Raw genomic sequence first — 23615 nt, 5'->3', positions numbered from 1 at the left:
GAATTCTGTAAAGGAAATTATATTAGTTATTTACCCAACATAACATAGGGCAATTCAATCTCATTTAATATGGACTAGGTTAACAAATGCATCAGGAACAAAACTCCGGAACCAATGAGAAAGCATAGTATCAATTTGAATCCTAGTGGCTTTGACTACACCTCTCTAAGACACTATCAGCTGATTCTTGATATCTCCTCTATCTAATTAAAAAAGCTTCGAAATGTTCAATTTTTGTTTCAACACAAAGCATACATTTTCAAAAGTGTGATTTTACAAACTTTGCAAGGAACTTGTGATATCGTTTACTACCTTCGAAAAAACTCGTATCGTTTAATTTTTAGCACAATGAGTTTGTATTTTATAGTCATATTGTTTTTTGCTTTTTAAATTGTTTTCAACTATATTAAAAATAGGGGATTTGTTTGTCTGCTACATAGTTTGTAAATGTCGAGAAGGGATATAACAATAAATTAATCATGGATTTACCATCAACTCTGCATGCGTTCGGCATCGCCGCTACCGCGAGTCTAGCCCAATTTTATCACTGCTACTAACACTATACAATTATACGGGTGGCAGCGCACATTCTATCTGTTTGTTTTTTCTCAACAACTACTCAACATTTTAGCCATAAATTACTTTCGTTCAATACTTTTCTCAGAGTCCTTTGAATCTTTTCTTTTGTATCTATAATAGTGAATATAAGAGGTTGAACTAAAGCAGAAATTTATATAAGTAGGTGTTTATTGATAAAAAGTTATTAAAAATAAGCATTGAAATAAATAATTGGAACCATGCTATGTTTCCCGAATCGGGGAGTCATGGGTTGTTTTAGGGGAGGGATGCTTATTTACTACATCTTCCTTTGGGTCATCGCTCTCAGTTTTAGATATAAGTAGGTTAAGATTTCTTGTGACTAGATGGAATAAATTTTGTAAATTAGATTTTTTTTTTGTTTTAGGTTTTTTGTTCTTTCTATAACTGTGCATGTTCACTTGTATGAAAAATTAAAGGTGAGGTCATACTGAAATGTTTTGACTTTTTTCAATCGACAAAAACTGAAAAAGATTTACAAAATAAAGTTGATTCTCACTCCTTTGTGTTATGAATTTTCCAAAAAAAATACAATTCGTGTGGTTTGTCATGATTTTCCGTTTTTTTGGCAAATTCCTTCGTGTCCTTGATGGAAACACTTTTTTCCTTTGTTTTCTCTACAAGACTACATAAGTTTGCGTTTGTTCTTTTTGGTTTCATCATAGTTTAGCAAATGTTTTCCCTACAAACTTACACACTAGTTAATGCAATCGTCAACGATCTTAATGATGAGGAAACGAAACTAACACCTCCTGCTGCAGCTCTGCACTGATAACAATTCCTTCTTCTCCTTCCTAGTGGTCGTTTCTTAAAAAAAACGACACATTCAAAACGAATAATCATTTCATGCTTGTTTCCACTGGCTACGCTACTATAAGCTTCCTCGCTTTGCCTTGATTACAATTTTGACTACTTTATAATTTATTCGCATAAAATATAAGTGTTTAATTTTGACCAGAATGTTTTCCGAAAGGTTTACTTTTTATTTGTCTACTACTAAGCTTTGCTCCTTCTGCTACTCCTTCTTCGTAATGCCTTCAAATGTTGCTTTTCTTTGTATGTTGCTTTTTGTTTTGCTTTAATCTTTTGTTTTTGGAATAAGAATCACATTTCATTTCGCTTCGATTTGGTATCGATGACTGTGTGTGTGTGTGTGTCGAACTGTTGATCCGATGATCGGTTCTTACGATTTGTAGGTTCGGATCACGTCCCGGATGACGGCCCGGCACAGGGGACAGTGTCCGCCGCCGATGCCGCGCCACTGCTTGATGGCACAGTCATAGCACATACACATGTGCCCACACGAGTATAGGACCGAGTCGATCGGCTTTTCGAAGCAGATGGTACAGTCGACACCGGTCGAGCTGTAGATCGGTTGACCGGCAGCGGACGCACAGGACGAGGGCTGCTGCTGGTGGTGCGGGTTCATGGGGGGAAGGGCGGGAAGAGTGTTGCAGCTGCTGCTGCTGCCGGAACTGGCCGCGGCGGCAAGCGCTGAGTAGTTGGAAGCATTGTTGTAGGTCGGAAGAGGCTGGAAGAAGAACAGAGAAGGAATGCGTTAGATTGTTTCTGATAGATTCTCATAGTTGAGATGTTTCTTCAACAAACTTTGCCTAAACATAGGCGTTTAAATTATCCACTCATATGGGAAATGTTTGCGGTAGTCTAAATTAAGGCGTTTTGGCCGTTTAATCTATTTTCAACAAATTATGAATAAAAAATTGAGGGAAACCTACCTCTGGATAACTGTAAGCCGGAACAAGTTCACCGGTCGAAGAGCCGGTATGCGAGGATAGCGATAGTGTCGAAAGTGGAACGGACAGGGTGGAGGCCGAATTCGGGAGACCTCCGCGTGAAATGATGGAAGCCTGTGCATGCTGGACGACCGAGGCTTGTGAGGAAGCCGGCGAGATGACTTCGGTTGGCGGTAGGTTCACAACCAGAACGGTGCCACCGGGATTGATCTGGATCATGTCCGGGCGGATGGTTTGCTGCTGCGGGTGCTGTTGTGGTTGATGTTGAACCGACTGTGGTTGTTGGACGGCTGCTGCGGTCATGGATGCAACCTGGAGGCTACGCTGGCTGGTTGAAGCCGAAAGGGTGCGTGGTTCGTACAGGGCCGAGCAGGAAGCGGCCGCAATCGGAGCAGGGATGGTGTGGCTGAAGAGGCGAACACTTTGGGTGGATCCGTACACATCCAGGAAGGCCCACAGCTGCAGGCTCTGGTCGATGTGCATGATGACGGAACCGGGACCGCCGTTTTTGCTGATCGAGACCTCGCCGGTGACGGAGATCGAGAAGCAGAGTTCGTCTCCACGGACCAGCGTGGTGGCGACATCTTTGCTGACGACCCAGTATTCCGGACGGTCTAGCAGCAGGTCGGAATCGTCTGGGAGGTCGGTTAGTTGGAGGGTGGCTGGATCGCAGGAGGTTAGGCCGAGGGCTAACGATCCTACAAACATGTTGTCGGTTTTAAGGATCTGGATGATGAGGCGTTCGCCGATTTTGATTGGACGGGGAGTGAAGACGTAGCCTTGGCAGAATTCCGTTTCGACTCGGTTGGCGATTGAACGGTCTGCTGAGAACTTGATGTTACGGCCTCGGACGGGATGGAACGGAAGTGGTAGTAGTCCTGGTGCAGGGCTGTTGTATCGCATGTTTGCTGCGTTGTTGACTACTGCAGGTGCTGCGACGGGTCGTTCTTCCAGCAGCTGTTGGTTGTGCTGATTGATGTTGAGTGATTCCATCTGGGGGATGATTTCTTGATCGGCAGAGCGACGGCCGCAGGTTTGGCCTTGAGCCGTTGACGGATGCTGATGGTGGTGATGCTGTTGCTGCTGCTGTTGCTGGAACATGTAGATGCGGGAATCGAGCAGCTCAACGGCTGTGCTATTACCATAGATATCGATCACAGCCCATAGGGGTCCGCGGGCATCAACATCGGTGATGAAGACTCCCTTCTCCTCGCCGTTGATTCCGAAGTGGACATCCCCGGAAGGGGTCACGTAGTAGAACAGAACGTTGTTACGATAACAGTATCGCTCGTTCAAAGCCTTGGCCCAGAATCCGGGCTTGTTGGTTAGATCCGGGCAGGCATACTTTGGCAGATTTCCACGCAGTGTGGCGGGATCGTTGCAGGTGAATCCGAACCGGATAACTCCGCTCCAGTTGTTGGACATATCGAGGAACTTGACGCAGACTCGCTCGTTGACTCGAACTGGCCGAGCGCTGAAGGCGATGCCCTTGCAGAACGATTCGTACCGCCGGGCTGTGAATCCATCGCGGGAGATTCGAATGTTGTCTCCGTGCACACTGTGGAACTGTAGAGGCGGCAGATTATTTGGGCCGGGACAGGACGATGCACTGCGGGGAGCTGTAATGGAAAAGAGAAGAAAAAACAATTTAGTCTCAAGCTGACGATGATGAACAGGTGAGCTGGAATGCATTCAAAACGAATTTTTTTTTCGGAAGAAACAAATGAATAGGAGATCGGAAATGGTATTTCCGACTTCCTTTCCCGAAATTTAAGAGGAAGATCGAAAAAAAATTGAACCCATATGCTCTACCGTTTTTATACCAAAGGAGGAAGGAGGGTGCGCTTCCTTCCACGCATCTTTAGATTATGTGTTTTTTTTTTGCCTGCCTTATATCCGGTCCCGGGAAGCCGGGCGGCTGTCACTCGCCCATTAAGCACGTATATGTTCCTAGGTTTTGAGTTGAGACGATTTGAGTCGAGAGACATGTGTGTGTTCCCCCTTCAATCGCTCATTTCCTTTCAACGGACCGTCTCACTTAATAACAATCAATTCGTCGTCGTCGTTGTTGTCGCTGTAATTCAAGTTGCGGTATGCGATATTCTTCCGTTGCCGGAGATCGAACACGTGTTTGCATATATGCGGTAATGTCTCGTTTCCCCCCTCTTGTTTTTTATTTGTTTTAATAGAGGGAGCCCTCACGTAGCCACTTCCTTTTCGGTTTTGAACATTGAACCTGAAGGAGGACAAACTTAAAATCACGTAGCAGATCTTTACGTTAAAAAAAAATGGTTCCAATAAAAAAAGAAGACAGCTCCCTCGAGAGAATTCTGTCGTTTTAGACCAGACAGCTTTTAATTACGTTTACATCTGTGAGTGTTTTTGCCCTTTCATTGCTTTGCGTTCGAATAACAAATTCCATCAAGTTACACCCTCGCACCCTAGAGTTAGTCAATCGGGGACAAATTCTTCCGACATAGAAGAGAGGTTGCGCAAAATCCCGATGGATTTTCATGGATTGTGAAAGACGAAACAACAGCTCTCGCAGAGAAGGGACAGATGTTGATTGAAAATGTAAATAGCCAGAACCGAAACCAATTTCGGGAGGGATGCAAGCTAGCTGCTAGCAAGAGAATCGTCCTTTCGGAAGAAAAGTTTTTAAAGAAGCGAGAAGCAGGGATGAACGAAAAAGGACGATTTTCGGTCTTTGGGTTTCCTCGCTTCTTCGCTAGACATCAGCAGCTGGATTTACCCCTGAATTGAATTGCTTCTATTGAAGGAAGTTTCGGGTTTTCGAGGAACCAAGAAATGAGAAAAGGGCGTACGAAATAAGATGGGAAAAGCAACAGTTTCGTAAGACATGAGGGAAGAAGATGTGTGGGAAAACCAAACTTCAAACATCTGCCCAAAATGTAATTGAACCGCGCGCTTCGTCGCTGCTTTACCGTTGCGAGTTTTGTTTGGAGAAAGTTTTCGATTATGATTGAACGATCCAAAGAAAGGAAAAAATCGTGATTGGGGAAAACTATTTGCAATTTCCGCTGTACGGCCCATGACCAGTAGGTATGGTTACGCTTCAGTTGGTCGAGGCTTTTTAAGTAGGTTATTACAATTGCCAAGCTGCCTATGTAACAACAACAGCTCCGGGTGCCGGATGAGCTGAGCGAGGCGAGAGTCGATCGGCGCGCGTCATCGCGTTTTGTTGGCACGCGTGTGACTTTGTTGACCGAATCGAAGCAGACGACGCGCCATATCCAAGGAAAGTTCCCACACTTGCGATCGTTTATGGATTAAAGGGGAGCTGTGGAGACATCCCGATGAAGCGAGGCGAGGCGCTGCACCCGGGAATAATAATCAAGTGCAGCTCCAATGGTCAGTCGAATGTCGCGATGAGATGTCGCCAGTGGGGTGGTTTTCTTTTTTATTTCGGAGAGCAAAAATCAGACAGTCAGTACGTTAGAAATATTATTGCAGGAACAGTACACTTTATAACAACAATTTCTACAATGAGTAGATTTTTTAAGAATAAATTATAGCACAGTACCTATCGACAAAATTCAGCTTGAGTGACAACTGATAAAAACGAGAATAACTGAAATAGGTTAGGCGTGTTGGAGACCAAATAAAAAAAAAACTTTACAGTCAACAGTACATAGATGAATTGTATTAGTAGACGGATGATTGAAAGAATCATCATGAACGACACCAACTCCAGTTTGGTTAAAAGTAAATCAAAAAAGATTCGTGTTTTGCGTATAACGTTTGGTTTACGTTTAGTTTAATCGTTATCTTAAGATAACACTTTAAAATTACTATACCGGTAAACATTTTGGGCGATTTATGTCTTTTTTTATTGGAAAAAAAATGGCCTTAAGCCTCAAGCTGACAATAGGACGAATGTTATTTCCAAATAGATTTTTAACGTATTTTAATAGTAAGTACGTTAGATTGAACAATTCCATTACCACATATGACTTAAACTGTTTTATCTCAATCGAAATTGCCTTTTTTTAAAGCCACTCTAGTGCACAAACGGCCTCGAATTGATAAAGATCGTCCGAGTTGCAGCTAGTAGCGACAATAAAAAAAATTCAAACCTCGAGATACCGAGGAGAAGCAGCAAACGACAAAAAAAAAGCTGTCGGTGGACATTTTTATATCTCATCGCATCATGAAAGAATTAATTATTTGTTATTATTACTATTCAGCAGTGTCTTGACGACGACGGTCAGTCGGACGGATGGACGGCGCGTCTTGAATGGCGCGACGTAGAGAGAGCTTTCGTCGAAGCGTGTACGTGCCTTCCCGGGGCCAAGTGCCCCCGATAGATAGTTAGTGCTAAAGGAATTACGGTCGAGAAACTCCGTCGTCGCCAATTGCCCGTCCGGCGGCGACTCCGTTCTGACGGATTCTTTTTTTTACTTCGAAGTCTTTCGATTCGAATTATCGGTGGCGCGCATGGAAGCGTAACACACTTTGACGTCCGGTCCTTGGTTGGAGCTTGTCATGATATCCGATGGATCTGGATCACCTGAACCATGACTCCAGAATACAAATCAGTGCAACCGGGATTCTTTCCCGATTACCCGGGAACTTAAAACAAATGAGCAGAAGAAAACTTGAACCTGCCCGGAGATTTTCAGTTGGATGAGTACCCATCAAACCGAAAAATACCCGGTGCTCTTTGGAACTAACTCGCTAGGGTTACCTTTTTTTTTTTGATGAATGAAAGGTAAATTCATTTCCCCCTCGATGCGTTGTTCGAACTCCATTCGTGTCTGCTGGGTGCTGTAACGAAATCAACGGACCAAAACGGTTGTTTTTTCGTCGAGAAGGGGTGCGCAAAAGTTCGTTACACAACCAACCATCACCATTCTATGTGCAACAGACAAGCCTTCACAAAAAGGAAAAATGGCTTGTAAGGGGAAAACGGCAGCTTGCAGCTGCCTTTCCCGCGGGAGGATTACCCATTCCTTATGCATCCTGTGGATTAAGTGCTTACTTCCCCTCGAAATGCACTCGCTTTTTTTCTAACGGTCGCCATATAAGCGGCTTCTACACAGACGTTTTTTCTCCTCAAAAAAAAAATAGATACTAACCTAGTCCCATCCGTTTCTTGATCTTCTTGAGCACTTTCATCTTGTTCTTGATCGGCGAGAAGATGTTATCGCTCTTCTTGCACGCCGCTGGCTGGCACTCGACTGCTGCTGCACCGACACCGGAACTGATCACGTTCAGTACACCCATAGAGGACCGGTAAAATTCCAGATGATAAATCCCAGTTAAGCACACTCTCGAAGAGGCGCGCGCGTTCCAAAACTCGCGACTGAATTAATCACACATAACAGTTTTTATTATACTTCCAACCTTTCGTTCCCAGGCTTCGAACTTCGAACGAACAAACAACAACAACTGATCGGGCACTGGGAAAAGATCGTTCGTCTTGTGCTTTGTTTTTCAACGACTTTCTTTTAACTTGGCGTTCTTCAACGGATCGCGTATTCCTTTGCACTGGCTTGCGTATTTCTCGCTTATATTTTTATGCCACTTTAATTTTGGTTCCCACACTTTTGAACACGATAAACTTAGAGGACTCTTTTCACTGATAACAAACTTCCGGAATCCCAAAGGAAGTCACTGAAGTCCCAATCAAAAACTCGAATCTTCACAAACTTAAGTTACCCCAAAGAAAACCCAAACACTTTGGCTTAAGTGCAAAACCCAAGGGAACCCAACGAGGAATTTTCTGTGTGACTACACCGTTGGACGGCTGGCTCTGAACTGACTAACCATTCGAAGCTCTCCTGCGTATTTCGGCTCACTCGAGGCGCACCGCGAGCCCAGGCAACAGCATAATGTTGTATGTTCCTTCTCGCTTTTCGCTTTGCTTCATGCTCTCGCTTATGTACACATAAAAATCGGCTATGACGGGGCCGGCTGCTCTTCGAATCGGTTCCATCTGCTCATTTTCCTCCCGCTTCCTTGCCGTCTTCCGACCCTAACCGGGTGGAGTGCAGCGAGCAGCGGCGCACACCTTCGGTGTATTCCTTTGCGCTTGCATCCTTCCTCATTCTTCCTTTACGTCCTTCCTTCTATCCAATCCATCCATCGTCACGCGACCGTGCGCCGCAAACCTAGACGATCCTGGCGAAATTTGAGGCGCATCTTTAGGAATCAGGCAGCAGCAGCAGCATAGATCATCATCTGGTGGATTTGAATTTTTCGGGGGAAGGAATACAGTCAAATAAGCACACGTGAGGATCTATGGGTGATACTATTTTTGGAACAATTTTTTTTCGTTTGTTTTTCATCCAACGGGATATTTTTGGGAGCGATCGCATCTTCGAGGAAAATGTTGCTGCCAAAAGTTTTCAATGAATGATAAATATATCCATTCATGTTCTTCTTAAGATAGAGAGTCACCGAGTCACCCCAAGTTTAAAGAATAGCATAGGTATATATTTTAGTCATGAATAATATTCTAACGGAACAGATAAAACCTTATCGAAATTGATCTTATTTCTAATAATCAAAGGTTTGAAGAACCTCTTAGCTGAATGAAACTATGATTTCAAAGTAGTCGAAGATTCCTTTGAATTCAGCTACAGTATTTGAAAGACCCAAATACTAGTATTTAACTAGCTACTTGCTAGCATCCTCAGTGGGTTATCGAAGTCGATAACCCACTGAGGATGCTAGCAAGTAGCTAGTGAAATACTAGTATTTGGGTCTTTCAAATACTGTAGCTGCATTCAAAGGAATCTTCGACTACTTTGAAATCATGATCTTATTTCCTGCAGTTCATATAAGGTTGCTTCGTTGATATTTAGTGAGGACATTTAAGAATAGAACCTTTGCTTTTCCAAAATAAAATTGGAAGTAAATATATTTGGCTCTTATTAACAGGGTTGCTAGTAATATTTCGATTTGAAATTCCAAGGTTTTTCCCGGTATTTCAGGTTGAAAATGATGTTATTTTACTAGTTTTCGAATGTTTAAACATGGTGAAAAAAAAATTTCACATTTCAGCTTTCACATTTTTAACAACTGTTTACCAAAACTATTTAACCGGTATTAAATAACGACGATGATTTCAGCGTCTTTCAACCCGTAGTTTTTTTTTATATCATATTAACAGGTCTCCATAAACTATTGTCACGAATCAAACGAAATTCGCAGCTATTCATCGTTTTGCTCCACAATTTTTACAGCTGTAGCTAAAAATAAAAGTTTGTAAAAAAAAATGTGAAAAGTGCATCAAAATATTGTCGTTTAGAATCCGGACAGTTACAACCGCGTAAGTTTGGTTTAGTAAAAAAAACATTATATAAAGGAAATGAATATTATATTGATCTTTAATAAAAAAAAATTAAACAGAAATCATTAATAATAGGAAAAAAATCTTGCTATAACTAGAAATCTCTCATTAATCTATACACACTTTTTTTCAGTCACGCACAAAATTATGATATTTGACATGATGTACCTAGAAAAACATAATAGAATCTAGTCACAAGCAGGGATCTCGAAATATTTAATACAGGTTGGTTGACAACTTTTTGAAATTCCTGATTTTTTTCGGTCAAAAATTCCAGCTTTTCGTTTCAAAGTTCTTATTGCAGAACTTGGGAATCACGATCTTTTTTTCAATTCTGACTTCAAAATTCAAAAAAAATATATATGGACAATTTTAACAGTTTTGGAAATTATTTACCAGCATATCAAATTATGAGATTAAGAAAAATTGAAAACATTTATTCAATTCAGATGAACCCGATGTGCTGTATTTTGAATAAAATTAAGGAATTTCAATTTCGAAATAAATATTAAAAAAATTCAAAAAGAATACAAAACTAAGTTATTTAAATTTTTAATCGTAAATCAATAAAAATAAAAAACATTCATTTTTGATTTCCATAGCGTAGTGAATTGTAATAATTATTTTGAATTTCAAATTGATTGAAACTTTAATTAAACTACCTATACAATTTAAAAAAACGAACTTCAGAACCAATGAATTTTAAGTTTCAGATAAAATTTGGATTTATAATTGAAATTGTATTTTTTTAAAGAGGGAACAATGAATTCTTTGTAGTAGCCATTAAAGTTTTGAAGAAAACATTTCTAAATACCCTACTGCATACGATCCCATATATGGTCTCGAACTTTTCTTGAATTATTTATAGCATGATTCAGTACTGTAAAACGTTGCAAACTATATTCATAATTAAAACAAAAAAGCTGATTCGTACATTATTTGAACAATTAAAATGATCGAAAACAGATACATTTTTTTATGAGAATCTTTCGTACCTAGTTAGAACCAATGAAATATTTCCATTGAAAAAAAAATCTCAACGATTTCATAGTTCATTCAGTTGAGGGTTAGCATTGTTATGCAAAAAAAAATTTTATTTAAATTTCAGTGAAAAAAGTTACAGTTAATTGTAACTGATAACGAACTAAATAATTGTTCCGGTTAATGATAAAGTTGTAACATATTTTGTAATTTTATAATACAAATCTTATATAAGTCTCTACAAACACATGCTAAGCCTAAGCTTGCTAAACAAAGGCTGAAAAATGTACAAACAAGGTGTCAAAATCAAAGAGACTCAACAGTGTAGGGGAAAGTCGGGTAAGACGGACACCCTAAGGTAGAATCGCAATAAATAATCAGATATTGGGTTTTTCATCGCAGTTTTCGTGCAGATGGGCTGTTTAGGTTGTTTGCTATTGCATTAACCATTGGAATCAGTAAATTTCCTTTATCAAGACTGTTTTTATAGCTATTCAAAACACGCTTGCAATTACACTTTTCAAAAATGGTCGGGTAAAACGGACACTGCTCAAAAAAGGTAGTTTTTACAAGTATAAGGTAAAAATTGCTGTAAAAGTAGATATTTTTCTAATTTAAGCATTTGAAAACGTTTTTCAACCAAAATGAAACCAACTTGTCCGAATCCAAAAGCGAAACAATGGGGTTTCGGAATGTCGTATTTTATAGGCGCTTTCATCACCGGAAATCATATTTTTACTGTTTTTATGGCCTGTTTTAGATGGTGAGTGCTTTTCGACCGACAATTGCTCTTGCCAAGGTCTTCTGAAGGCATATGGAGGAACAAACCGATGAAAATATTAAAATACTTGGAGAAACTTATGTGTCCATTTTACCCGACATTGAGGTGTCCGTCTTACCTGCCTTAGTAACTATTTTTTTTCAAAACGTTTGTTGTTCAAGCCCTTTGACCGAAATTCGCTGGTTTTCCTCCGAATTGTTGAAAAGAAGCCTAATAAACACTCTACCTTTAAAAACAGTTGAAGTTTTTGAAAATTTTGCGAGTTATGAACAAATTTATGAGGAAGAAAACTACATCAGATAATGGATACTCAAAATTTTTGTTTTTTTTTTTTGTTTACTTTTATGGGACTTTGCTTGCTATAAATAAACAAAAGGTCTCGAAGGTGTTGATACACTTAGACGAACATATTCCCATCATTAAATTTGTGTCAAACATTGTAATTTTCGAAATATTGGAAGTGTCCGTCTACTTTCTCCTACATACAATTTTCTGAAACTAAAAGAACAAGTTAACTGGTGTTGAGAAAAAAGTGGTAGAAATTTTGACATTTCGAAAATTTTTCCATGCAAAAATGTTTTCAAGATCTTTGGGCGTTGTATTTTTTTACAGCACTGTTTTTATTTCAGCCGTATGTGATAGAAATATTACTATATTTGCATCACAGCATGCGAAAATACAACACGTGTTGTTAAAAAAACTTGAAGGTCACAGATCTTGAAAATGTTTTTTGCATGCAAAATTTTCAAAATGTGCTAAAAGTGACAAAATTTCTACCACTTTTTCCCCAAACCAGTGAACTTGCTCTAAGCATTGTTATAAAACGCAGATTACAATAAAAACATGTTTTCAAACCTGTAAAACCTTTGTTTCAAAAATTGATTTTGCCATCCTGAATTCAAATAACTTTTCAGCTTCTGTCAAATATAATGATATTGCGTTTTGATATTAAAAAACCACTCAGTTTTGAGTAAAATCAATCATTGATAAATAATAAACTAACAACCCGCTTAAAAAAACAAAAACTGATTTCGAATCGTTTTATTATCTCTCATATGTTTGAAAACTAATGATGACCTAGCTATTTTAGTTTCAATGAAACAATGCTCGAAAAACAAATTCCACAAATTTTAAGAATACAATAGAAAAAATGTAACTATTTCTGACATCATTGAAGGCCATTTATGAGCTTTCGGTATCAAAGATTCAAATTCCATTAACAACTTTGTTGAAACTGCGTTTTTTTTTTACTCTAAAAAATATTTGATTCATTTTGATAAAAAAATATTCTAAAATATCCTCGTTTTCTCATATATCACCAAATTGTAATAAATAAACTTTAAAGACGCCACTGGAAGCTCATTGATTCGATTTGAGTATCTTAGAAATGTTCTAAAAAAAAAGAGACGAATTAACTGAAAAAGTTAAAAGTCTCTCTAATCAAATAAAAAAAATGTTCTAAAATGTTGCTAACAATTTCAAAAATTACCCTTGAATCTCAAAAACTAGAGCTGGGAGAAAAATACTTGCTTTTTGCATGAAAAAAAATAAAGGAAACAGGACCATCTAAAAACTGATCCATTTGAAGTCGAAAACTTAGGCATTAGGTCACTAAAAAATATTATTAAAATTAATCATTACATAAACACTAGAGATGTACCGAATATTTGGTCGGCGAATACCACAAAAAAATCGTTAAGCCGAATATTCGGCTCACCGAATCCATTTATTCAGTCTTTAAAGCCTAAATCGGCTTAGACGGTGTATGTCTTTTTAAAAAATATTTATTTTTTTTTTTTCCTGTGATGTGATGAAATTCCAAAGTTTTTCCCGGTATTCCCTATTTTCTCGGTTCGCTAGCAACCCTGGATTAACACTAGAAAGACCGCACCAGTCAAAATGACTGGTTGGACACTTTGTTTGTTGAATATCTTTTAAACACTACGCTCTAAAAATTTGCAAAAAATACGACTTTTCATGAATTTTAAATCTCTACAAAACTGTGTATTTTTTATTTCACTAGCTCTTTTAATAAGCGAGAAAAATTTCGCCATGGACACTCGGACCGTGACCAGTCAAAATGACTGGTAAAATTCACAACCCTACAGTGAGCGAAATAAGAATAGCACCACTATGTGTTTTTCTTGTTAAAATATGAATGTTTGAAAATCACCAAAATTTTCTTCTACAAATTGTTTCGAATTGTTTAACGGATAGATCAAGCATAAGTTTACTTTTTTTGGACGTTGCAAATGGCGTTGAGGACCAAAACTATGAAAAAAGGGTGCGAAATAAGAATAGCACCACTTGTGTTTTTCAACAAAAACCAGATTATTTCTAAAAATTTACTGTGTTAAAGTGACTAGTAATGCTTCTACGAATTATTTGAATAGATAACTGTATTTTAAGGAGTTTTCTAGTATTTCAAAGATTTTAAAAGGTTTTAAAAGGGGGTTTTAAGAGATGCTCCTATAGCGTTTAGGGAATTTGATACTTGAGCTATAATACTTTATCAAACTGCTTTATTTCTTCATTATCATTCATTAGTATGATGCAAATTGACGAAACATAGATTTGAGGCTGAATTTGAATAAAAAAAACAGGCTTCAAATTAAAAAATACTCATGTTTTTAAATAGTCAAACGCTATTTCTCTAGTTTCAAGTCATAGATGGCAGTACTGTCTTGCAATTAAACCGAATTGATGCCCATTTTCAAATATCTGGGATAAATTCAGGTGTGCTGGATAATTTTGGTCAAGAAATAAGTACTTGGGTACCGTGTGATCGCCTTGGAACTTCTAAGATCACAGTATCAAAAAATAAGAATTTCATCAAGGACCGATAAAAGTGAATTTCTTGGACCGATAATCAGAATAATTCTGTACTTTCCGATGGAGCTTGATGAACCAGATAACTAGCAGTATTATTGGTATGATTTGAAATTGAATCGAGAGTTGAGATGAGCAGCAATTTTGGCGGTGGTATATTTCTTGTGCTGGTGATTTTTTTTGCAAATCCGGAAAAGATTTCTGCAGCGTGAGCTCCAACAAAAACTGTGTTGGAAAATTACCTCGAAATGATGAATATGGGCCTAAATAAACCTGAAAAATCAATATTGAGACTTAATTTGGTTTTAACGGCAAGATAGTGCTGCCATCTATGACTTGAAACTGGAAAAAAGTGATGTGTACTGAGAAAAAAAATCTAAGTTTATGAATTCCAATCTGTGTTTTCTGATTCTAAATAAACCCAAAATGTTTGATTCATCATTTCACGTCATTTTAAAGAAGAGAGTAAGTAGTTTGGTAAAGAAATACAGCTCAAATATGAAATTCCTTGGTTCTAGAAGAGCATCTGTTAAAACACCATTTTTAAACCTTTGAAAATCTTTGGAATTCTAAAAATCTCCTTAAAATGCAGTTTTTCTATTCGAATAATTCATAGAAAGCATTATTAGTCACTTTTACACAGTAAATTTTTAGAAATAATCTTGTTTTTGTTGAAAAAACACAAGTGGTGCTATTCTTATTTCACACCCTTTTTCCATAGTTTTGGTCCTCAAACGCCAATTGCAACGTCCAAAAAAATTAAACTTATCCTTGATTCATCCGTTAAACAATTCAAAACAATTTGTAGAAGAAAATTTTTGGTGATTTTCAAACATTCATATTTTAACAAGCAAAACACATAGTGGTGCTATTCTTATTTCGCTCACTGTATAACTCGAACAAGATAAAAAATTTTCGCTTGCTTTTGATTTCATTTTCAAACTACATTCAAGGCAATGAGCCTTAGTTGATTTATGGGGGCAGGAGTGTGTCATTCGTAATGAAATTATTGATTTTCGTTGCGAATTCATGAAAATTTGTAGAAAAAGTTCTCGGATTGACCACTGTGTGACACTTCAAGCACTGGACTCCCAATTTTTTTTGTCCGTTTTGTTGGTCAACTATAATCAAATTTTCTGTCAAAATTTGGCAAAATTTCATCAAGATTTGTAGAAGTTATGTTAGATTTAATACATGTCCATTCGCAAAATCGAATAGTTTCAGGTGGTAAATATCTTTTATACTAAACTAAAATGGGTAAACTAATTATGAACTGTGTACTCATTTATTCAAATTTGAAGACATCAGTTATGAAACTGAATAATTTAAATGATATTTCAACATGGGTGCACGGGATATTTTTTATATGTTGGTTATCCACCATGGGTGCACGGATACACCGCAGTTTCTGCCCAAGTATGTATTCACATGAATTCTTAGATTATTAGGTTCAACAAATTTCCAGTGGAAGTTCACTTACAGGTATTCCAGCACCCGTGTATATACCTGGCCAGCTGGCAACTGATTGAACATTCTTATTGAACATTCTTATTATAAGAGGAAACACATCTTATCTGTCGGCAACTTATGGGGTTTGAACCCAAAAGTTTTCTTACCGATACCGGAAATCGAACCCAGTGCGCATGGCATACCTAGACCAGACTCACGCCAGCCTATCTGATAGACCACATCGGCGCTAAGATATTTCAACATGGGTGCACGGATTGGCTGTAAATTCGCCGTTGAAAATTATATTGAAATAAATAGTTTTCAACTTGCTTCAGAACACAAAATATTTTTGAGTTTGATATGCTAGTTATTTGAAATGCAATATTGATCAATCAAAAAACTTTTTAGGAAAAACAAATCAACGTGTACATTTGACAATTTTGAATCATTATTTTTATTTTCTCTGTTTTCCGTTGCATAACTTGATACATATAATTCCTAAAATTCAATCGGTCCATGGTAACCGTTTTCCAATTTCTTGGATGTTAATCAGATCTTATCAGATAAATGGTCGGGATTCGACCAGATCGAACTGAACGCCATCAGCAGTTTTCCGAGACACTTAAGTTTTATGTACTTATATTTTCATCCTTGGACAAAATCTGTGAAACTTATCAACCAGAACAAATAGTTTATAACCTAAGAAACACATCCCAGTGAATAAATTTACTTGTTCTGGTCTCGCAAACGAATGACATGAGTTTCAAAATCTGCAGTTTAAAAATTTTCTCATGGCGTTCAGTTCGGTCTGGTCGAAGCCAGGCCAAATATACGAGTGCAATAAATAAATTTATTATTTCAAGATATAATTAAAATATTTTTTTTCCAGGAATGAAAAAAACGGAACTTAATAAAAATCGTTATTTTAATCATTATGTCTCAACATGAAAGACATGGTTTCGACTTTGGTTTAGTTAAGATTTGTAAAAATGCTTTTTAAAAATTTGCTAAAAGTCCAATATTTGATTAAAACGCAGTGAATCCGTGCACCCATAGCGAAAAACCATGAATTTAACACAATTTTTTATTTGAATCTATAAAAGTCTTTATTCTTTACCTTTAGCATGCAAAAAAATTGATTTTGGATGAATGGCGGTGAATCCGTGCACCCATGGTAAATTGTTCTACTTATAAAAAAAATATGCTTCAAAACCAACAATATCAGGTATAATTTATAGACAACGTGTTGAAAATTTTCAGAGTGGTGGATGCTAGAAAATATCTACTAAAACAAAATTGAAGTGAAACCGTGCATCCATGATCAAAACCTATAGCCATCTAACATGATTTTATAATTAAATTGATAATGTGTTTTAATTTTTTGATAATTATTTGAAATATTCATTTTATGACATACACGCATTCGTCAACTATGCGAAAATGAGGTTATTCCGTGCACCCATGGTGAAAAAATATTTCCATTTTATAACAAAAATGATATCGAATAAATATCAAAATAATTTCAAAAGAAAAAAGTTAAAAATATTATTATATAAAAAATTTTTCCTTTACCAGTCATTTTGACTGGTCGCGGTCCGAATAGGTATATTCAATTTGCCGGTCCTTCTAGTGTTAAGAGTCCGAAAGTTGAAAACTGATTCATAAATTTAGAGGGCCTAACGTTTCGAGTTCAATTTACAGTTCAAGTTCTCAAGATGGGTTAATAAATAAAGTTTCTTTCTGGTTACCGATTTAGAAATCCTATTTATTCTATTATGGACGCACGCCGCGCTTCTATTTTGACTTATATAAATTTAACTTAAAGTTCTTGAAATAAAGAATTTAAAATAACAATTATAAATATCTGTAGTTCCCTTTCAAGAAGATCAAAGTTTTTTTGCATTTGCACGAATAATTGGCACCCAGGCCGCTTTCATCTCCAGCTTAGATGGTGTGCCATTTTCACCGCACCTTCTCCTGATGGTGGTGACGAATGTTCCATTTCCCAGCACATTTGTTTCCTGGAAGTGCAGTGCAAAACGTTTGCCGCATTTGAAGTTCAACCGTTGCACAGTGGTCCGAAAGGGCTAAAAGTGGAACTTTTTTCGTAGCGCCTCTGTCTTTCATCTGATCTCATCAGTGTCTTCAGAACATTTGCTTCTTCAAACATGCTTCATAACCTGAAAATATCAAAAGTTAGTCAAAGTCCACTATAAAAAAATAAAAAATTTCAACTTTTTTATTCCAGTAGATAGAGCTTTACTTTGTACTACAAAGTTGTAGAATACGTAAAAATATGAAACTTTGTTGATTACATCAAAACTCTATCTCTTCTAAGAGCAGAGTTATAAAGGTTTTATAATAAAAGTTATTTAAAAGTTAGTTTTTTAAACTTAACTATACTTAGATGGGGATTTTCCTGAAAAAGGTGTTCTAGACATTTGTTGGGGCATCCAAATCACACGTTTTGCACAAAATTTCAACATTCTACGACGTTTCTTAGCCAACTTATTGCAACTTTAAGTTTTATTTTTACTCAACTTCACGAGCGTTTATTGCAAAAACGTGCAAGTGGAATTTTAAAACTAATATACCATATTGAAGCTTGAACTTAGTACAACGAATTGGCGTTAGCGCCATTTGTCTCCACGCGCACATAATTGATCATAACAAGCATATGTTTGATGTGTTTTGCGTGTCTCCATACAAAAATTTTTTCAACTGGCTTCTGCCTTCGTTTTGCGTTGCATCTGCGTAACCTGGAAATAAATTTTTCCATTTTTTGTATGGAAACACGTTAAACACATCGAATATAAGCTTGGTGTGTTCAATTATGTGCGCGTGGAGACAAATGACGCTAACACCAATTTGTTGCACTAAGTTCAAGCTTCAATGTGGTTTATTAGTTTTAAAATTCCACTTGCACGTTTTTGCAATAAACGCTCGTAAAGTTGAGTAAAAATAAAACTTAAAGTTGCAATAAGTTGGCTAAGAAACGTCGTAGAATGTTGAAATCTTGTGCAAAACGTGTGATTTGGATGCCCCAACAAATGTCTAGAACACCTTTTTCAGGAAAATCCCCATCTAAGTATAGTTAAGTTTAAAAAACTAACTTTTAAATAACTTTTATTATAAAACCTTTATAACTCTGCTCTTAGGAGAGATAGAGTTTTGATGTAATCAACAAAGTTTCATATTTTTACGTATTCTACAACTTTGTAGTACAAAGTAAAGCTCTATCTATTGAAATAAAAAAGTTAAAATTTTCAATTTATTTATAGTGGACTTCGACTAACTTTCGATGTTTTCAAGTTATGAAGCATGTTTGAAGAAGCAAATATTCTGAAGACACTGATGAGATCAGATGAAAGACAGAGGCGCTACGAAAAAAGTTCCACTTTTAGCCCTTTCGGACCACAGTGCGTTGCCAGTGCCAGTTCCCAAGATAATTTTCATTTTGACAAATCGTGAGAAGCCTATTTGGCACCACCATCATCGCATCGAGTTGGGATTGCTCTTTGCTTTCGGAATGGAGCAGCCGCATATTACCCAAATTACTTTACCGTGAGGTACGAATAATTATTCCGTTGCTTGTCGGTCGTTGAAGTCTTTCAATCGGAAGGAAATAGACACAACTGTTCGTACCTACCTTGCTTTTGCGAGCAGCATCGATACATTTCCAGAGCTGCTTCGAGTGAAACTGGCAGGAGATGAGCAATCCCATGACCTTTGCCATTTCGATGTATACCCAGAATATCTAACTAATGGCGGCACAACCAGTCGGGGTTGGTGCTGCTTAGTATTAGTTAGTTGTTTTTTTCCCTCGCGAAATAGAAATTGCACATGACTTTTGGCTTTTGGCTAGTTAGACGAAGCACCATCTGCAGTTTTTTAGGCAGACTCTTCCGACGATTGTGGCAAGTCTCATGCTCTCTGTAGGAGTTGAGGGATCAAAGACTAAGGACCCCAGACTTTAAGTTTGGTTGGTTGGAGCCTGAACTTTCGTTAGAAGACGAGGTCTCCAAAGTAAAGGTGCGCTCTCGGCTTTCGGAAAGCGAGAAATAAAACATGAACTGTACAACTTACATGATCCGGTTGATGTTCACACGACTCTTTGAACCTGTGCATTCCTGTGCGTGTTTAGTGTTCTCCTGCTATCTCTTGGGAAGAAACCAAAAATCATATGCATTTGATGATGAGACTGATTATTTCCAGAATTCCAACGTCCGGAAGCTTCAATTCTAATGATAAGACTATTTTGATGTGTCACAAAAATTATCAATCTTTCCCTTCTCTGTGGAATTAGAAAAATGACATTCCATAGGACATGTTTGCGAGCTAAATTGAGAAATTTTATTAGTCTTTCCCAATAAAGGGCGCATTTTTTCTTTTTTCAATTTTTGTTGTTGTTCGATTTGATGAAAAAACCCAAATAATTTATTTTATTATTGTTTTACTATCTGAGTACATCAGAGTATCTATTAGAAGGTGATACACGTAAGGCCTGTACCGAATAAAATTGTATCACGGGAAACACGCTGTAGATAATAGCTCTATGAATTTACATATAGATTGTTCGAAACATTGTTTGATTGTTCACACTGTATTTTTTTCAATTGGCGAATTTATTTTGTACAAAATTAGGAAAAATCCTCAACTTTTTTTTTCGTGGACGTTGCAAAACAACTTGAAATCGCGTAGTTAACGGCGAGTTTAGTTATCAAACGTTATTTGAAACTCTGAGTGTTTGAAATGAAAAATAAATACCAAAAAGATGTTGAGTTAGTCAATAACTCAATAAGTAGTCAATAACTAAAACGTATAACAGCGTTTTAGATAATAATAGAGTGATCGTAGAAAACTGGCAAAAAACAGCTTTCACCTACCAAAGTGGAGTCAATATACATACATATTTTTTATATCTGGCTGAAACGTACATTCTGGAACAGTAGAGCGCAAATTTTCGCTCACAAATTCGTTGACAGCGACACTATTAGCTGCATCTCTCATTGGCCAACTCTTTCAAATAAACCACCTTATTTTAAGCAATCTGGTTGGTTACACTGCTGGTCGCAGAGAGAACAACAAGACTGTTTTCTCTCTTGAAGCCCGCGCAGTAGAACGAATTGAGCGAAGTCGGCTTCTGATGAATAACCACATATATTTTACAAATTTGCCTGCTAAGTACGAAATCCTGCTGAAAGTATTTTGGAAATTTGTAGAAATAGGCAGTACGCTAGAGTACGCAAACAAGCACCAGCTTTGCGAAATTGTGGCGAATCCATGACGTGTAATATGTAAGGGAGAGTGGGGTAACGTGGGTCATGGGGAAACGTGGACCTCTCGACATATCTTAGCTGAGTATTGAGATAAAAATCTCAAAAATCTTGCATATTTTTCTATATGTTGTTCTCTTCACGGTGTCTCTGGGAGAAAACTTTATTTTTCAAAAATTAGCATCGCTAATTTTTTCACCATTCAAAAGCTGGGGCTTTCCCCTTTCATTTGAGCTAAAATTTTAAATAATCCACCGGGGCGCTAGAACAATTTATTTTTTTTTTAAATATTTTAACCTTTTTAATGGTTCATAGACAAAATCATACTACTCACTGTTAAAATGCTTTTCTTACCTTTAGCGTTAACCCAACTCCATATGTCAATAATATAATGTAAAAGGAAATTTATCTGACTACAACTTTGTAGAAGACATCAAAGTGATATAAATTGAGAGTAAAGTGTTGGAATGTCACAACAGAATGATTATACTTTCATTTGAAATATCTAATAAAAATTCTCATCCTTGATTGTACCAAGACCAGAAATAGTATTGTTCCAGCAAAGTTATTAATTGTAGGGTGTTCAATAAATATTCATAAATTTGATAAAGTGATGGGCATTCACGGGGTTTAATTATTCCGGAACAAATATCAAATTCTTGTTTTGTCACTCCGATTTCTCCAAAAATCCCGAAGGAGGGAAGAATTACAGTTTAGAAAATTTTGAACTCTTCGAGAATCAAACAGTAGAAAGAGCGAAAGTTAAAATATAGATGGGAATTATATCACCTATTGTTAACGATTTTTTTTTTCAAATTTTAGATCTTATTTATTTGGATTTTTAGATTTTGTGCATTGTAGATTGTATACAAGTTTGTTGCATGCCAGCTTTTGTCCATTTTTAATTTCAATTGAATGAAAAATTTGTATTAATTTATTATTACTCTAACCCCTTCCCCCTAGTGATGCTTAAACTCCAAGTGACAAAAAAGAGATTTCAAATTTGTTCTGCCCATACAAAGAAAATGACACCTGGGGATTTTTTTTATTATCTGACGGGTTTGCGCCGAGGGTCTTCAGATTTTCCCCAAAATTGAAAATTTGGTTCATTTTAGCGACTTAAAAACACATGTATTTTTTCAGATTTCTAACATTTTTATTTTTTGAGTTAGCTTCGGTTAGATTTTTTTGTCAATAAAAATAACCATTTTTCAAAGCTACATAACTCCGTTATTATTCAACGGAAATTATAAAATAGCACATCAAAATGCATTGAAATTTTATCAGCTTTCCAAATAAAATAGTTGAAAAAAAATCAATAAATAACTTAAACATGAAAAGTTGTAAATAAACTTTAAATAACGTCTAAAAGTACCGTCTGCACCACCGAATATTTTGCAAAAAATACCATTGAATTGCTCAATTTATGTTGCAACTTTCATCTGAAGACACCAAAGTGGGCCATCAACTCCTTGAAGAGTTTTGAAAGAAATAATGACAACAAATCTCTTTTTTTTGCATCGAAAACAAACAATGGTCGAACAACTGCACTCACATATGGAGATAGCGCGCACTTCTAACAACATGGAAACAAAAGAACTTATCAAAGCAGGTAAAAAAACACTATTTTTTGTGCTTTGTAGACTGCCCCTACTCGCATAACAGTCCCATATGAATTTCGTCATTTTAGGTCAACAGAAGGATTCAAAATAAAACACTAAAAAAAAGAGGTTTTGTTCTACAAATTATGAATTATGGCTGTCCTATATGAAATATACCCGAATAACAGTTCCATATGTGAAATACCACGGATTTGGTTACTTTTCAATTGCTTTGAATCATTTAAAAAAATTTAACTCATTTGATGTCGAATGATGCACACGAGTTTTCGAAGGCAGGTCTGACTTCCTGAGCGAAAAACTATCTGATGCAATGAAAAATCGTAAAAAGATTCAACTTACAATGTGGAATTTACGATATTTTTCCAAAAGTATGTTTCTTTTTCTGAAAATTGCATTTAGAAGTTCAAAAATGATCAAATTTAAGTCTTAGAAAGTAGCTTGGTGAGAAAAAAACATTTTGTACGGGCTGTTATGCGAGTAGATTTGATGTTGTCGATACCGTTGGAGGAAAACACTGTTTTCTGATAGCAGATGCTTCAAACTGCAATTAATTTCGTGTTTATTAAATAGGTAGGAATGAATGAATATCAAAAAGAGAACTTACAATTCAAGTGTATATAGGTGATTCTACGGATTTCCAAACACTGACTTCAAAATACTTTGCTGATTTTCCAGTTCCTGTCTACATTGTAAATATGAAACTACTGTTGTATATAAAGATAAGTCTGTGTTCTTACCGAGAAGATGAGGATACAATATAAGGGTTTCCTACTGATGATAACTCTCACTGAGGAACTGTGTAACATAGGCGTAGAATAATTGGTAAATAATTAATCGGATGGATCACTTCTATCAACCGAGGGCGAGCACGTTTTAGCCTTATCTCCAATTGACGTTTATCACTTGTTATCATTTTGCTCTTCTCCGTGAGTGATAAGATCGCAGATGTCGCCGGGACTCACTTCTCAGCAGACGTTGGCACAGTGGGCTCGTCAACATCCCCCCCTC

The 23615-nt window shown here is 36.9% G+C and overlaps 1 protein-coding gene across 2 annotated transcripts in view; it reads right to left on the bottom strand.

The window, feature by feature from the left end:
- Positions 1 to 332: 332 nt before the first annotated feature.
- LOC129751464 (protein neuralized) overlaps positions 333 to 23615 on the bottom strand; it is a 114996-nt gene continuing 91713 nt past the window's right edge. Inside the window, exons 1-3 of one of the 2 annotated variants that reach the window (XM_055746999.1) lie at positions 7451 to 8141; positions 2334 to 3970; positions 333 to 2128 (exon numbers count right to left, since the gene is read on the bottom strand). In XM_055746999.1, the coding sequence (XP_055602974.1) occupies positions 1781 to 2128; positions 2334 to 3970; positions 7451 to 7598 (2133 nt within the window). In that variant the 5' untranslated portion in view covers positions 7599 to 8141 and the 3' untranslated portion in view covers positions 333 to 1780. Of the gene's footprint in view, positions 2129 to 2333; positions 3971 to 7450; positions 8142 to 23615 lie in introns of those variants that run through there. The other variant, XM_055747000.1, reaches the window with a different exon arrangement.

Source organism: Uranotaenia lowii, chromosome 3, assembly GCF_029784155.1.
Source record: "Uranotaenia lowii strain MFRU-FL chromosome 3, ASM2978415v1, whole genome shotgun sequence".
Lineage (NCBI taxonomy): Eukaryota > Metazoa > Arthropoda > Insecta > Diptera > Culicidae > Uranotaenia > Uranotaenia lowii.
Note: the sequence above shows the minus strand (reverse complement) of the source record. Positions and strands in the feature narration are given on the sequence as shown.